Raw genomic sequence first — 16786 nt, forward strand, 5'->3', positions numbered from 1 at the left:
TTTGATAATAGTTAATTATTTAGATTTGGGTTTTAAAGCCATTTGTAGGGAGAACAATAACCGAATGCCATTATTATTTTTTTATAAAGTTTGTTTTGCTGAACTTTTATGATTTTTTTAATTTATATTTAGATATTTTATATATTTTTTGTCTAATAATTATATTTGGGTACAATAATATAAAAATATTTATTTATTTATTATATTAAAAATATCTCTTAAAAAATATAAAATATAACTTATAAACAAAATAATTTTTATTTTTCTAACATTTTTATTTTTATTACTAAAATTTTTTCAAACACATTAAAAAAATATACTTTGATTGAGAAAAGATAATTTTTAACAATTTAATTAATAGCACTCAAATAAACTCTCACTAAAGTTATTCATTCTGTTAAGTAGGTCCTTCTTAATTATAATTTAAATATAAATAATAGTCACATTTAATATATAATTAAACCTTTTTAGTGCTCATTAAGAGTAATTTTTCCCTACAAGTAACTATAAAAAACTAATAAAAAATCATACATATATTAAGAAAATAATACATATAAATTATTATGATAATATTTAAAATTATATAAATATAATAAAATTAGCTTAAATAAGTCATATATGTAATTAATGTTATCTTCGTAGTAAAAATGGCCAAATATATTGTTTTCCGGTTGTTATTGTGATTGGAACATAAAATTGTTCTATCTTAAAAAGATTTATTAGCCACACTCTTTCATCTGTAATAATATTTGCTCTTTAAGGAAGCTCATATACATTTATGTTTATCTCAATAATCTTATTATCATTAGATATTCCTTGCGTTTCTAAGATTGATTGAGAATTATACACAAAAGGATGATTGAGCAACCCTAGAGGTGTCTTAAGCACTATATTTAATTTGTAAAGGTTTATCAATCAGATAGATGTGATTTAAGCTTTATAAATAGTTAAAAAAAATAAATAAAAAACAATTTAAATTTATCTTATTTAATATTTATTAATTATTGATAAGCTAGAATTAATAAATATTAAATAAAATAAGTTTAATTTTTTTTTTGTTTTTTTAATATTATCAAAGAAAAAATTGGACTAAAATTTGGAGATTAAATATAGACTATAATGGAGCGATTAAATTATGAGAAATATAAATCTTTATGCCTATCCCAAGTCCTATCACTTTATTTTTTACATGCACATTATTTGAAAAATAATAATATTAAGTGTATATCAAAATCAGTTATTAATATTAATTATTAGGATATAATATATATTAAAATAAAATATATATTAAAAATAAATTAAATTATATATATCTATATATAAATAAATAATAATTAATTTTGATGTGCAAGTAGGATTTTAATTTGAAAATTTGTCATATATTATCTTGTTTCTTGCATTGTGATCTCTTCTCGAATCCCATAAACATAATTTTTGTCTCACTTTCTGCAACAAATCCAAGTTTCGTGTCTATTATTATTCTATTGAACATTCCCTCAACACTTGTGCAATGCTTCATTTTATTTGAAAAGTTTCCTCTTGTGTGTAGCCCATATTTTTTAATCCAGATTTTCATTCATGAGTACCAAGTAAGATTTCTTTTTATTTTAAAATTCTATTTATGTATTAATAAACTAATTTTATTTTTGTTCTCTTTGTGTTAACATTTCTTTTATGATATCAAGAGTTTTTTGAAAAATGTGATTTAGTTTATTAATTTATTTTAAAATTATTAAATTAAACATAAGTGCGGCAATATACGTACGACTTAGCATCTTATTTATTTTTATACTACTTTAAAATGTGGGTGCGACAACAAACATTTTACCTCATGTTTTAAGGAAGAATATTCTAATAATTTTAAAGTTTAATTAACTATAAATAGGGTGTTGTTGTGAAATAAAAGATATATATAATAGAGATGTATAAATAGAAGACTCTAGTATTAAAATAATTAGCTTAATAATAATTTATATATATATAATAATATTATATGTTGTAATGTATATATATATACAAAGATAGAAAGAAGTATTAAAAATAAAGAGAGAGAGAATCGCATTTGTTTATTGTTACAATCTCAATATAATAAAGATGATTAATATTGCTATTAATATTATATGTAAAGAGTAATAGAAAATAGAATTTAAAATACTTATAAAATAAAAGAAGAGAAAGAATTGTAGTAGAAATATAAAGAGAAGAGTATTTGATTGTAACATAAAAAGAGAAGTGATTTTATTATTTGCTTATGTTGTATCACGTATAGAGGTTTAGCCTCTATTTATACAAGTTCAAGGTTCACATTTTCAAAGGTTGGAAAGCATGCACCGCACATTCTTAAATGCATGTACTTTCCAAGAGTGCTTGCTGAGTAGACATAGAATGGATATGGACATCCATATCGTAACACTCCCCCTTAGATGTCCATTTAGGATTATTGCCTCGTTAAAACCTTACTAAAGAAAAACCCTATGGGAAAAACCTTAGTGAAGGAAAAAGAGTACAATATCCTTTGTAATAGGGACTGCCTCATTAAAAACCTTGTCAAGAAAAACCCAATGGAAAAAAAACCTGACCAAGGAAAAAAAAGTACAGTCTCCCCCTCTTGCCGACATCATTTAATGTCTCGAAATCGGCGCATCCCAATCTCATGTACCAATCTCTCAAAGGAGGATTTTGGGAGTGACTTTGTAAATAAATCTGCCAGATTGTCACTTGAACGGATCTGTTGGACATCAATTGTCCCTTGATTTTGAAGGTCATGAGTGAAGAAGAATTTGGGAGAAATATGCTTTGTTCTATCACCTTTGATGTAACCCCCCTTAAGTTGAGTAATGCATGTTGTATTATCTTCAAACAGGACAGTAGGAGCTATCTTATGATCAATTAGTCCACATGATGACAGAATATATTGAATCAGACTCCTCAGCCAAAAACACTCGCGACTAGCTTCATGAATCGCCAGTATTTCAGCATGATTAGAGGAGGTTGCTGCTATCGTCTGTTTCGTGGACCTCCATGATATAGCTGTACCACCATATGTGAATAGGTATCCTGTTTGAGACCTCCCTTTATGTGGATCAGACAGGTATCCTGCATCTGCATAGCCAACTAGTTGTGACTTGGATCCATAGGGATAAAACAATCCCATATCAACCGTCCCATGAAGATATCGAAAGATTTGTTTGATTCCACTCTAATGTCTTCTGGTTGGAGAGGAACTATATCTTGCTAGTAAATTCACAGCAAATGATATATCGGGTCGCGTATTATTAGCAAGATACATTAGCGCTCCAATGGCACTAAGATATGGTACTTCAAGACCAAGGATATCTTCATTTTCTTCTTTAGGACGGAATTGATCCTTTTTCACATCCAAAGATCTTACGATCATTGGGGTACTTAATGGATGTGACTTATCCATATAAAATCTTTTCAAGATCTTTTCTGTGTATGTTGTTTGATGAATAAAGATCCCACTTTTTATATGCTCAATTTGCAGGCCGAGACAAAATTTAGTTCTTCCAAGATCTTTCATCTCAAACTCTTCTTTTAGAATTTTTATAATTGTTGGAATCTCTTCAGGAGTCCCAATGATATTTAAATCATCAACGTACACAGCAATTATAACGAATCCAGATGCAGATTTCTTTATAAAAACACACGGACAGATATCATCATTCTTTAACCCGTTTTTGGCCAGATACTCAGTAAGACGATTATACCACATTCGTCCAGATTGCTTTAGACCATATAAAGATCTTTGCAATTTGACTGAGTATAACCCTTGCGAATATTCATTGGATGGTTTGGATATCTTTAGTCCTTCTGGGACTTTCATATAGATATCCCGATCTAATGAGCCGTACAAATAGGCTGTTACCACATCCATTAAATGCATATGCAATTTATGATATGCAGATAAACTGACCAAATAGCGCAATGTTATCGCATCCACTACAGGGGAATACGTTTCTTCATAATCTATACCGGGCCTTTGTGAAAAACCTTGTGCCACAAGTCGAGCTTTGTAACGCACAACTTCATTTTTCTCATTTCGTTTTCTCACAAATACCCACTTATATCCAACAGGTTTTACATCTTCAGGTGTACGGACTACAGGTCCAAAGACTTCACGTTTTGCAAGTGAATCTAATTCAGCTTTCATGGCTTCTTTCCATTTTGGCCAATCATTTCTTTGTCGACATTCTTCAACTGATCTTGGCTCAAGATCCTTACTTTCATGCATGATATCTAATGCCACATTATATGCAAATATTTCATTGACAATTGTCTTATTTCGGTCCCATTTCTCTCCTGTAAAGACATAATTTATCGAGATCTCGTTATTTTCACAATTTTCAGGTACCTGAACGTCTTCTGGCGTTATATCAGAATTTTGGACAACTGCCGGTGTCTTTACTATGTCTTTTTCAACAGGAATCGTATTTACCTCTTTTCTCTTTCGAGGATTTTTATCTTTGGAACCGACAGGCCTGCCACGCTTCTGGCGTGTATTTGCTTCCGTGGCTATTTGCCCTACTGGGACATCAATTCGAATTGGGGCATTTTCCGCCCTGCCATGCTTCTGGCGTGAATTTGCTTCAGTGGCTACTTGTCCTACTGGGACGTCAATTCGAATTGAGGCATTTTCCGCTGGTATGTAAGATTTGGTTATCCTCTTTGTATCGGAAAATGCATCAGGCAATTCATTTGCTATTCTTTGCAAATGTATAATCTTTTGAACTTCTAGTTCACATTGCCCTGATCGAGGATCTAAATGCATCAACGATGATGCATTCCAATTAAGTTCCTTTTCAGGAAGCTTATTCTCTCCCCCTAATGTTGGAAATTTTGATTCATCAAAATGACAATCCGCAAACCGGGCTTTAAATACATCACCAGTTTGTATCTCAAGATACCTCACTATAGAGGGTGAATCATATCCAACATATATCCCCAATTTTCTTTGGGGTCCCATTTTGGTGCGATTAGGTGGTGCAATGGGAACATATATCGCACACCCAAATATTCTTAAATGGGAAATATTTGGCTGCTGGCCAAAAGCTAATTGTATAGGAGAGAATTGATGATAACTCGTTGGCCTCAAACGAATAAGTGCTGCGGCATGTAAAATAGCATGCCCCCAAACCGAGGTTGGGAGATTTGTTCTCATAAGCAAGGGTCTAGCAATTAATTGGAGGCGCTTAATAAGTGATTCTGCTAACCCATTTTGTGTGTGAACATAAGCTACTGGATGTTCAACACTTATTCCATTAGCCATACAATAAGCATCAAAAGTTTGGGAAGTAAATTCACCAGCATTATCAAGACGAATTGCTTTAATTGGATTTTCTGGAAATTGTGCTTTTAATCGAATAATTTGAGCCAGTAATCTCGCAAACGCCAGTTTGCGATAAGATAATAAGCACACATGTGACCATCTCGAAGATGCGTCTATCAGGACCATAAAATATCTAAAAGATCCACATGGTGGATGAATAGGCCCACATATATCACCTTGAATCCTTTCCAGGAATTCAGGAGACTCAAATCCAATCTTTACTGGTGATGGCCTTAAAATTAACTTTTCTTGAGAACATGCAGCACAACAAAATTCACTAGTTTTAAGAATCTTCTGGTTCTTTAGTGAATGTCCATGAGAGTTTTCAATAATTCTTCTCATCATGGTTGTTCCCGGATGACCCAATCGGTCATGCCAAGTTATGAATTCATTTGGGCTAATAAACTTCTGGTTTACAGTGGCATGTGATTCAATTGCATTAATCTTGGTATAATACAACCCAGATGAAAGTGAGGGTAATTTTTCTAATATAACTTTCTTATTTGAATCATGAGTTGTGATACATAAATACTCATGATTTCCCTCATTCATCGTCTCAACATGATATCCATTTCGGCGAATATCTTTGAAACTCAACAAGTTCCTCAGAGACTTGGTAGATAATAGTGCATTATTTATTATAAATTTTGTTCCTCCAGGAAACAAAATTATAGCTCTTCCGGAGCCTTCAATCATATTGCCTGAGCCAATAATAGTATTAACATATTCCTCTTTTGGCACAAGATGGGTAAAATATATATCACTTTTGAGAATAGTGTGCGAACTTGCACTATCCGCAAGGCATACATCTTCATTACATATCCCTGCCATTCTCTGAGTCTTCCTCAAAATTTGATCAGAGTCTCGTGCTGATAACGTGTTGTGAAATAAAAGATATATATAATAGAGATGTATAAATAGAAGACTCTAGTATTAAAATAATTAGCTCAATAATAATTTATATATATATAATAATATTATATGTTGTAATGTATATATATATATACAAAGATAGAAAGAAGTATTAAAAATAAAGAGAGAGAGAATCGCATTTGTTTATTGTTACAATCTCAATATAATAAAGATGATTAATATTGCTATTAATATTATATGTAAAGAGTAATAGAAAATAGAATTTAAAATACTTATAAAATAAAAGAAGAGAAAGAATTGTAGTAGAAATATAAAGAGAAGAGTATTTGATTGTAACATAAAAAAAGAAATGATTTTATTATTTGCTTATGTTGTATCACGTACAGAGGTTTAGCCTCTATTTATACAAGTTCAAGGTTCACATTTTCAAAAGTTGGAAAGCATGCACCGCACATTCTTAAATGCATGTACTTTCCAAAAATACTTGCTGAGTAGACATAGAATGGATATGGACATCCATATCGTAACAGGTGTGACATTATTTAACCAATCAAGGTCACAAATGACCCCTTCCTTATTAATAAGTTTTGTGAATATGCAAATCTTAAAAGCGAGTTTCGTATTGTAGTTGCTTTTACAAAATAAGTAATTATCTAAATTATTTTTTAATATTTTTATAATTAAATATTTTAATTTTTAAATTTTAAATATACAAAACAATTTTTAATATTTATTTTTGTTATATAATATAATCTTTCTCTAATTTAATTTGAGTACAAATCAGTTCTTAAAAAATTTAAAATTTTTTAAAATAGTCTCTAAAAATTTTAAAATAGTCATTTTAAATTTTTAATTAAAAATAAAAATAAAATATAAAATTTGAGTTTAGACTTTATACAAATTACTTAAGATTTCTATTTTTTCTATAATACCAGAGACTCAAAATATTTTTAAATTTTTAAATATTTTCTAAAAAGAATTGAACTGATATTATAATATTTGCTAAAATTTTTATTTATAGACTAACTTAATATTGATAGTTACTCCTAGTATATTTTCATCATTTTTCAAACCTCAGCTAATAACTATTTTCACTCCTTTGATCTTAACACTCTATTGCTATTACTCACGATTACATCTTTAAAATAACAGACTTAGTTTAAATTTTGAATAAAATTGTTCGGACCTTATTAGTATCAACTAGAAGTTTCTTGAAACATATTAAAATTGACAACAATATAACATAAATTGACAATAATATTAACTTATATTTATTTGCTTAAATAACTCTCTTTTTCTTAAAGAATAATATTTTTTGCCTAACACTAACATTAAGGTAGCGTTTGTTTTGAGGTATTGAGACAGAGATTGAGATTTAGTATTGTATTTGTGGTTTAGAGACTGGTACTAAAATTTCTGTCTCTGTCTCTAAAATTTCAGTATTTCAGTACCTCCAAAAAATAGGGACACAAGGGACTAAAATTTTTAGAAATAGAAACTGAAACTTTAATAACATTTTATACCTAAAATACTCTCATTTCAATTAATTAATTCCAATTTTATTCTTTGTGCAAATTAAATTAGAGTTTCATTCTTGTTTCAATTCCTGTCTCCCATTTTGCACCAAATAGAATACTGAGATTTATTTCAATCTCTGTCTCTTAGTCTCTGTCTCTCAATCTCAGTCTTTTCGTCTCTGTCTCTCCACCAAACGCTACCTAAAAGTCCCAGCTAATTTGGATAATTACTCTTTAAAATTTGTTTTTTTCCCTTACTTTTTAAAAGTACTACTAGTCATATTTGATTAAAGAACGTAAAAATTACCCAAGTATAAAAAAAAAATTGAAAATAATATTTTTTAAATGACTAATATTATATATGAACAAAATTAAACACATTATTTGTTAAAATAAAAAATTATATATTTAAAGATACTTCCAAACGTACTTACAATTTTTAAAATCCAAAATAAAGTACAAATAATGAAATAAATCTACAAACTTTTTAGTTTAGCAAACATAAAAGGCCAACTAATTCTACTAAAATTAAAAGTAAAAATATGACTCCAATAGTTCATTTTTTAATTTGAATTAATTATCATGAAATTTTCAACAAAGATTCATACAATAAAGTTATATGAACACTAAAAATTAGTTGATCGTCCATTCTAGCAAATATATATATAAAAAATTGAATAACTCTGTTGATTTATATACTTTTACTAAATTTTTAATTAATTTTTTTAATTTAAAAATTTGTAATTGAGTTTTTATATTAGATAATTTTTTTATCTAATATAAACACTTAATTATAAAATAATAATTTAATTATAAAAATTTAATTAAAAATTTAATAAAAATATAAGAACTAATAAAACCTATATAAAAATACAGAATAATCTTATATTTACATTTATAATCAAATTTTACAAATATGAAACTAAATTCATATTTATAAAAAAAATTATAATCAAAATTGATTAATATTTATAATCAAACTTCATAAGTAATATAATAATACTAGATTCACATGTGTGTATAGATAAAGTAAAAATAAAACTAAAAAGAATACAACAATGACAAATAAGTGATTAATTTTTTATATTCTCAAATAATTATTTTAAAAATTAATTATCTTATTTACAAAAAAGTATCTAAAAAAGTACAAAAAGTTACCATTCAAATAAAAAATAATTGGATCTTTAATTTATATATATTTTTTTAATTAGGTATATACACTATCTTTAATTTTATAATTAGTTATCAGTATAATAAATATTAAAATTAATAAAATATTTTTTTATAAATTAAAAATATTTATAATTAAAAATTTAATTAGATCTTTAATTATAATTTTTTTAAACAAATATATTATTAATTTTAATATTTAATATAAAAAATTTAATTATAAAATTAAAAATAACATAAAAAATTAATTAAAATATAAATATTTAATTAAAAATTAATAAAATTACAGAGATGGATAAAAAAATAAATTATTTATTTACTCATTCAAGAAATTACTCCCTTCCTTTTCATTTGATTCCATCAAGATGTTTTTTAGAGCAAGAGTGTTTGCTTACTACTATAAATACCACACGTGCCCCTCTGGTTTTTGGTACCATTACACTCGCCTACTTCAAATCTCCTTTCTCGGGCCATACGCCAATAAATAATACTATAAATTTAAGGTTTTTTTAATTAAATTTAATCAAATTGATTATTATTTAATTTAATTAAATTTTAATTCATAAAAAGATTTAAATATGTAATATTATTTTACGTTAATATCGATTAACATATTCCTTTTTTTATTCTAAATAAATAATAAGTATCCACTTTTATATTTTAAGTAAATTAAAAATAAATGAAAATTCATTTTATCCTCCCTCAACTATAAAAAGATAATTGTAAAAATAATAGCATGTTGATTTATTAAATAAACACTTTTTAAAATTTTAGAAAGTGACCACTGAACGGTGAACTATTTTGCAAACTAATACTAATTCATCGTATATTCGTATTCTTCCTTGCATAAACTTCCCATTTCTTTATTCTTCCTTGCATATTGAAGGAGTTTAGTTTTAACCTTTAAGGTGGTCTTTCATATTGGTTCTCTATATTAAAATAATTTTTAAAATTTTAATTATGTTAATTATGTCTCTAAAATTAATAAAAATATATAAGATCATGTTATTTATCTTTTTTTTTATTAAAAGATTCATCACGTTGTTAAAAATTAATGTATTAAATTTTTATTACAAAAATATAATTAATACAATTAAAATTATATTATTTAGTGTGTGAGAGAGAAACTATTTTAAAACTTAATTCTAGATTACATGTTGCTAGGGTCTTAAGGATATTTTTTTAATAACATTGCAATTAAAAAAATTTAAGTAAAAATATAAAGCAGATACAAAGTTGTAGTTTTTTTTTATACATTAAATATACCAAAGAATTAAAACTTTTTATTTTTATTTTCTTAATTGATGCTCTTAAAACATTTTTTTTTTCAGAACTCTAATATATTTTTATTTTTGATAAATTCTTAAATCCACAATTAATAATGATTTTGGATTTTTTTTTTTACGTTAAAGGAAAGAAATGTTTAATTGTGTTTCTTCTCTTATTTGTGTATTAAAGAGAACTTCAAAGACAGAGAAAAAAAAAAAAGAAAAAAATTAGTATATTTTTTTTCTCTAGTATTTGCTATATTTTTTAAAATTATTCTAATGTTTAGTTATATTTAATTTTATTTTTTATGTTTTTTATTTATGTAAAAATTATTTTTAGATATTAATTTTATATAAAATATTAAAGACAAAATTAAAAATATTTAAAAATAATTTTAATAAAAATAAAATTAATAAAAATATTAAAAATAAAATTAAATAAAATTAAAGGTTAAATATATTATTAAAAAAAAAATCACAAATTTTAAGATAAAACACTATAGTTCACACAAAAAAAATTGTTGAAAAGTTTGATGGACGGTTCTTCTCCTTCATGTTCTGCTTCGATCTACGCCCTCCTCAATTTCAAGAAATAATCTTCTTCTTCACACAAAAATAAACAAACAAAAACCCATTGTAAGCACTTCCTTCTTTCCTTTCCTTTCCTTTCCTTCCAAAAACAAACAACAAACTTCTTTTTTGTAAAACCCCTACCTCCCACTCCAAACACTCTTCTCTCTAAAATTCTCTTTTCATTTTTCTTTTTGGAATAAAAAATTAAAAATATATTTTTTTTTTCTCTTGTTTAATTTCTCACCATTGATTTATAATTGAAATTTTGGACACTACGCTTTATTTGTTCTTCATAAAACTAGGTTCAATGCCTGTGGTTTTGGATCTGTAATGAGTCTCTTCTTTCTTGTTTTACCATTACTTTCTTATTAAACATGCTTATTGTCTGATGTTGATTTCTTTGCATTTTTTTACTTTTTTTTGTTCTCCCTGATGTGTGTAGTTAATTATCTGGGTGAAGAGAAGGATTTAATTTAACTACATTCCAAGTTGTTGATATGGTAGTTCTTCCAGAAGGGTGAGTTCATGGGTTGAACAAGAATCGAATAATAATGGATAGCTTCAGTGAAGATGAAGAATGTCCATTCTTTGATGCAATATCAGATGGTACTGACACCCCTGAAGCTAATAAGGATGTGGTCTTGAATGACTTTGGGTATCAAGTTTGGATTCGGAGTCCCCCTAGTGTTCATGAGCGCAGGATTAATTTTATGAAGTGGATGGGACTCAATAAGGATCAAGTTACCCTAGAGAATTCGGTAGATGTTGATGGTATGGAAGGGGATATAGATATGATGGAAACAAGAAGTTCTTGTTTCAAGGAGGAGGTTTGTTCGAATCGGCCTTCGGTATCTTGTTTGTCAAGGATGGATTCTTCAGAGGAGTTTAATTTGGTGGACACTATGCCTTGCCGAGATGGGAGATTGGAGAGTGGAGTGAGGTGGAATCTGGATCCGGTGGGGCTATACAGGGAAAGGAATGATGGTGGAAGAAGTGCAGGCTCGGATCAGCGAGTTGTAGCCGAGGAATGCGAAGATTCTGAGTACTTGTTTTGTGTCTCTTCGAATTTCCAGCATGCGAAGAAGGACATAGATGCCTTGAAGCAGAGGTCCAAGAGGAACAATAAGGGTTGGTTCAAAAGATTTGGTTCAATGAGTTGCATGGTTGATAGGCAAGGGGAATCTGATAGCAGAAGACACGATGGCGGATGTGTGTTCTCAGGGCCAAATAGGATTCAGAAGGTTAAGGTCCGGCAATGCCGGAAGCAAACAAAGGAACTTTCAGCTCTTTACATGGGCCAAGATATTCAAGCACATAGAGGCTCAATCTTGACCATGAAATTCAGCCCTGACGGCCGATTTCTTGCCAGTGCCGGCGAAGATGGCATTGTGAGATTGTGGAAAGTGGTTGAGGACGAGACATGTAACGAAGTTGACATTCCAGAAGTTGATCCATCCTGCATTTACTTTACAGTGAATAATCTATCTGAATTAACACCCTTATTTCTGGAAAAGGAGAAATTGAGCAAAGTGAAAGGCCTGAATAAAACATCCGATTCGGCTTGCATTATTTTCCCTCCCAAGGTCTTTAGGCTGTTGGAGAAACCATTGCATGAGTTCCATGGTCATGAAGGTGAAATTCTGGATCTTTCTTGGTCAAACAATAATGTGAGTCGATGTCATAATTACAGTTAGTGATTTAAGCATATATTCTGTCATTCTAGTATTGATTAAATGCATGGTAATTGAGTAATTGATTCAGTTCTTTGTCTTAATTTTGATTCAGTGTCTGCTGTCATCTTCAGTTGACAAAACTGTCCGTCTATGGCAAGTGGGACACGACTTCTGCTTGAAAGTTTTTCCACATAGTAACTATGGTATGCTTCGCCGCCTTTCTGTTATTGTTTTCCAGTTCAAGTTTCTGATGGAACTACCTAATTTTCTTCATCATTTGGATAATTGTGTTATCTGGAAATGCCTTGTAGTGACATGCATACAATTCAATCCTGTGGATGATAATTATTTCATCAGTGGATCTATCGATGGAAAAGTTCGCATCTGGGAAGTTCCTGATTGTCATGTTGTTGATTGGACTGATATCCGGGAAATTGTGACTGCAGTTTGTTATCGGCCGAATGGTCAGGTACAATTTCTTAATTGGTTTAAATCTATAGAATACAGGATTTTATGGTAGTTAATATCAGGTGACTGATATTCTTTATACAGGGAGGGATTATTGGGTCCATGACAGGCAATTGCCGGTTTTACACTCTATCAGGTATCATATCCATATATTCTGTGTTTTCTCCTTTCCTCTAAATGTCAATTAGCTGCATTTGGTTGATCCATGATAATTGTATGGGGTGTGTGGAATTTGCATTTCAAAATTGTTTGATGCTTGGTGATTGTTATTCTCAAGAGTAATAAAAGAGCATAGTTTTCTTACTCTATTGCTGCACAAGTTAGGTGCCTGATTTTCATATTTGTTTCGTGAGTTATATTTTCTGGGTGGACTTGATAGATGGTCATTGTGATTGCATTTCGCTTTGGACTGTTATTTGTTGTATACTTTCCAAATCCTCATGACTAGAACTGTTAGTAGGATAAACTTACTTAGTGCTTATTTTGAAAAAGGTAATTTTGGGTGTGACCCTTATTTGGACCTTACATAACGAGAAATGCTTTGAACCAGGCTGCTCCCTTCCCCCCTAATCAAGCTGTTTTGAACCTAAAATAAAGCTAATTCAAAAACTTAATCTTAGATCCATGAAGTATTGGTCCTTACTCCTTAGATCATGTGCTCCATCACATGCTTTGGATTGAAATAGATCAGGTCATCTGTAGTTAATTGGCTACCTATATTGTATGTATGGATAAATTCTCGCAGTCATTTTATTTCATGAATTTTCTATATATTTTATGGTCTATATACTTTTTAATTGACAGGATGTGAGGCTTATGAGAAGAGGATATAATGTTATTTTTTGTGCCTTAAAATAATACTATAGTACTAAATACGCTTCAAGGATTTGGCCAATTTTAAGGGCTGGGTTCTTGTTCCTGCTTATTTTTCTCTTATTTTTATTTTTATTTTTTTACCAGAGAATCACTTACAGTTAGATTCCCAGTTATGCTTGCTTGGTAAAAAGAAACTTCCTTGCAGAGGAATAACTGGTTTTCAGGTACTTCCGTTTACTTCTTATTTTTCTGCCAATGAGTCCTTTGTCTTTTCTCCCTTGAAACTCCTTTTTCTATAGTATTAACTGTTATGTTATTAATTTCAGTTTCTTCCACAAGATTCTAACAAAGTTATGGTTACTTGTGCTGATTCAAAAGTCAGAATCCTTGATGGGCTTAATGTGGTTAGTAAATACGAAGGTACGTTCCTACATTTCTTAAGAACTTTCATAGATTTCAACAGCATACCTTAATTATTGAAAGATCATCTTCATTTTTAAGTTGTCATTCTGTTTATTGTTTGTGTACTAAGGAAATTTTATATTTTGCTTTTAGGCCTTAGTGCAGCGGGACAAATGTCTGCATCTGTTACTTCGGATGGGAAGCATATTTTGTCGGCATGCGAAGACTCTAATGTATATCTGTGGAATGTTTCTGACAACGAGTCTAGCTCCACAAAAGCGAAGAAGATTAAGTCCTGCGAGCGATTCTTTTCGAATGCATCGGTCGCAGTACCTTGGTGTGGTTTTGAAAGTGCTCGCCAATTAGATTTCTTCGCCAAGGGGTCACCACAAGCAATGTGTCTCAACCCTGCCGCTTCATTTTCTCTAAGTCGAGATATCTCCTCGGAGTCTCTTCCCAAAGGATCTGCGACTTGGCCTGAGGAGAAACTTCCTATTTCAAGCCCCAAGGCTAAAATATCATCAATGCATAAATCCGCATACAAGTTCTTGAAATCTTCTTGCAAGTGCACATCCAATTGTCATGCATGGGGTCTGGTTATTTTGACAGCCGGCTGGGATGGCCGGATAAAATCGTTCCACAATTATGGGTTGCCAGTACTAGTTTAAGTCGAAACCACTCTTCCTATATTGAATGACATAATCACGATTCCATCGCCTTGCTCGGGCAAATTTTCCTTGGCAAATTACATGCTGCTGAAGTTCTTGGAGACACAGTGATGTAACAGCAGCATCAGTAACTGTGCAGGTTGAGGTCAGACCTAATCCATTTCAGGGGGCCCCGTTTTGGATTTCAGGTGATTCAGATCACATATCGGTTGGTGACATGTGGCGGCATTAATGTGATTCAAAGTTCTCATATAATCCTGGTAGAAAAATCCACAAGTGGACATGTTTTGCTTGTCTTGACACTCAATCTTGATTTGCCTTTTCTTGCACAAGAATAAGGTGGCCCTCAAGAAAGATGCAAAGTCATGTTTTAGGACTTGGAATAGGGCCTATGAGATATTATCAACTATCATCTTCATCATCATCATAACACATTGATTGAGTGAGTGGGACCTTTGGAAAATGCTCTTCTTTTTCTTGAATCGGATCACGGGGAGAGAGATTGATTCAAGAGCTGGTGGCTGGAGTTTGTTACTCAAGATAGAAATGGTGGTGGGGGGATGCTTTTCGGCTTCATCATTGGCCGCAATAACTAATTAAAAATCTCCTTGTCTGCCAATCATGCTATCAAACTCGTGGTAGGGGCCATGAAAGCTTATGGTTGGAATTGATATGAAGATGATGATGATGATGATGATGATTGGGACAGTCATTTTGTGATTCTTGAAGATGTTCCTTTTATTTTTTGGATGATGATGTTACTTCACATTCCACAAATACAAACTAGTCTTAGTCTATAGCTCACCGCACTCATATTTATGCTAACAATGTCATTGACTCATAGCTGACATAAATTTTGATTAATTGAGAAATTACATCTTATATCCTCACTAATTTAATTTTCTAGTCTTGATCATTTGTGCCCAGATTTCTAAATTTTGTAATTTACTTGTGTATGTATCTATTTGTGTATGTATTTTAATTTTTTAATCATAGCATGTGGATTCTGGTTGATGAATTTCCATAAATGCATAAGAAAAAACAATATATGAATTTAACCTATTTATATTCGAATCTCCTTGGATTAGCCCATTATAAGTTTCTTTATATATTAATTTTTGTTGAATTAAAAACGCGTGGAATCGCACTTTTGAGGAACATTAATTTTTGTCCACACAATGATTTGTGGTGTACACTGTTTCAGGTCAAGTGTCTCTAACTAGTAACTATAGCTAACAGAGTAGTCAGAGACCGAATCTTTGAATAATATCTTGAGGAAATTACCCTTTCTAATTTTTTCAAGTTTTTTTTTCTACAAAAAAAAAAAAAAACGTTAAAAATTGAAACAAAACTTGACAAACTTGGTTGATGCCAAATTCAAGTTAAATATTTAATTCGTATTTTGAAACTTCACTAAATAGCTGTTGTATAAAGTTTAGTTTTGTTTGGGTAACATTTAAGAGTAACTAAAAGTTTTTCATTTTGAACTAGAAAAACAAGTTATAAGCATAACTAACTTGTTTTGAAGCATATGGTATATGTAGAATATGATTATTCTAGAATTATTATCATGTTACAAAATTAACCCAAAATATTAAATATTGAATAATAAAAAAGTTATTTAACCGGTTGAATTCCTGTGTATGCCAACTTAGCTTGCTATCACTTAAATCCTATTATCATAATGTACGTTTTTTAAACAACCTAAACAAAATAGATTATGTTAAAAGAACTTTTAGCAAAGCATATTTAGAGGAAAAAAAAAAATAACAACTTTCAACAGAAAGTACATAAACATAAATTAACTTTAACATGCTTATTATATAAAAGAGTTATACAAATAAACTAGTTTTAAACTTACAAATTCCCAAATCACACTTTAGATCTACTCCGCTGTTTCGATTCTATATTAAAAAATAATTATTGTACAAGGTAGATGGAGAAATATATTTATTATAGTTAGAAGAGTAGTTTAGCATCCCTGAAAGTTGCAACAATGCATTAACTTTTG

The 16786-nt window shown here is 29.7% G+C and overlaps 1 protein-coding gene across 2 annotated transcripts; it reads left to right on the forward strand.

The window, feature by feature from the left end:
• The first annotated feature begins 10666 nt into the window (after positions 1-10666).
• On the forward strand, positions 10667-15666 carry LOC107605233 (uncharacterized). Of its 2 annotated transcripts, XM_016307033.3 has the most exons (8): positions 10667-10811; positions 11191-12415; positions 12534-12624; positions 12733-12890; positions 12974-13025; positions 13850-13929; positions 14032-14125; positions 14261-15666. In XM_016307033.3, exons 2-8 carry the CDS (start codon positions 11300-11302, stop codon positions 14773-14775), a joined length of 2106 nt encoding a protein of 701 aa, XP_016162519.1. In that variant the 5' UTR covers positions 10667-10811; positions 11191-11299; the 3' UTR covers positions 14776-15666. The 2 variants fall into 2 exon arrangements, with proteins under 2 accessions (XP_016162519.1, XP_016162521.1); XM_016307035.3 differs by lacking the exon at positions 10667-10811 and having other exon boundaries at positions 10829-12380; positions 12553-12624.
• The last annotated feature ends 1120 nt before the right edge of the window (positions 15667-16786 follow it).

This window comes from Arachis ipaensis, chromosome B6, assembly GCF_059453495.1.
Source record: "Arachis ipaensis isolate K30076 ecotype BB chromosome B6, ASM5945349v1, whole genome shotgun sequence".
Lineage (NCBI taxonomy): Eukaryota > Viridiplantae > Streptophyta > Magnoliopsida > Fabales > Fabaceae > Arachis > Arachis ipaensis.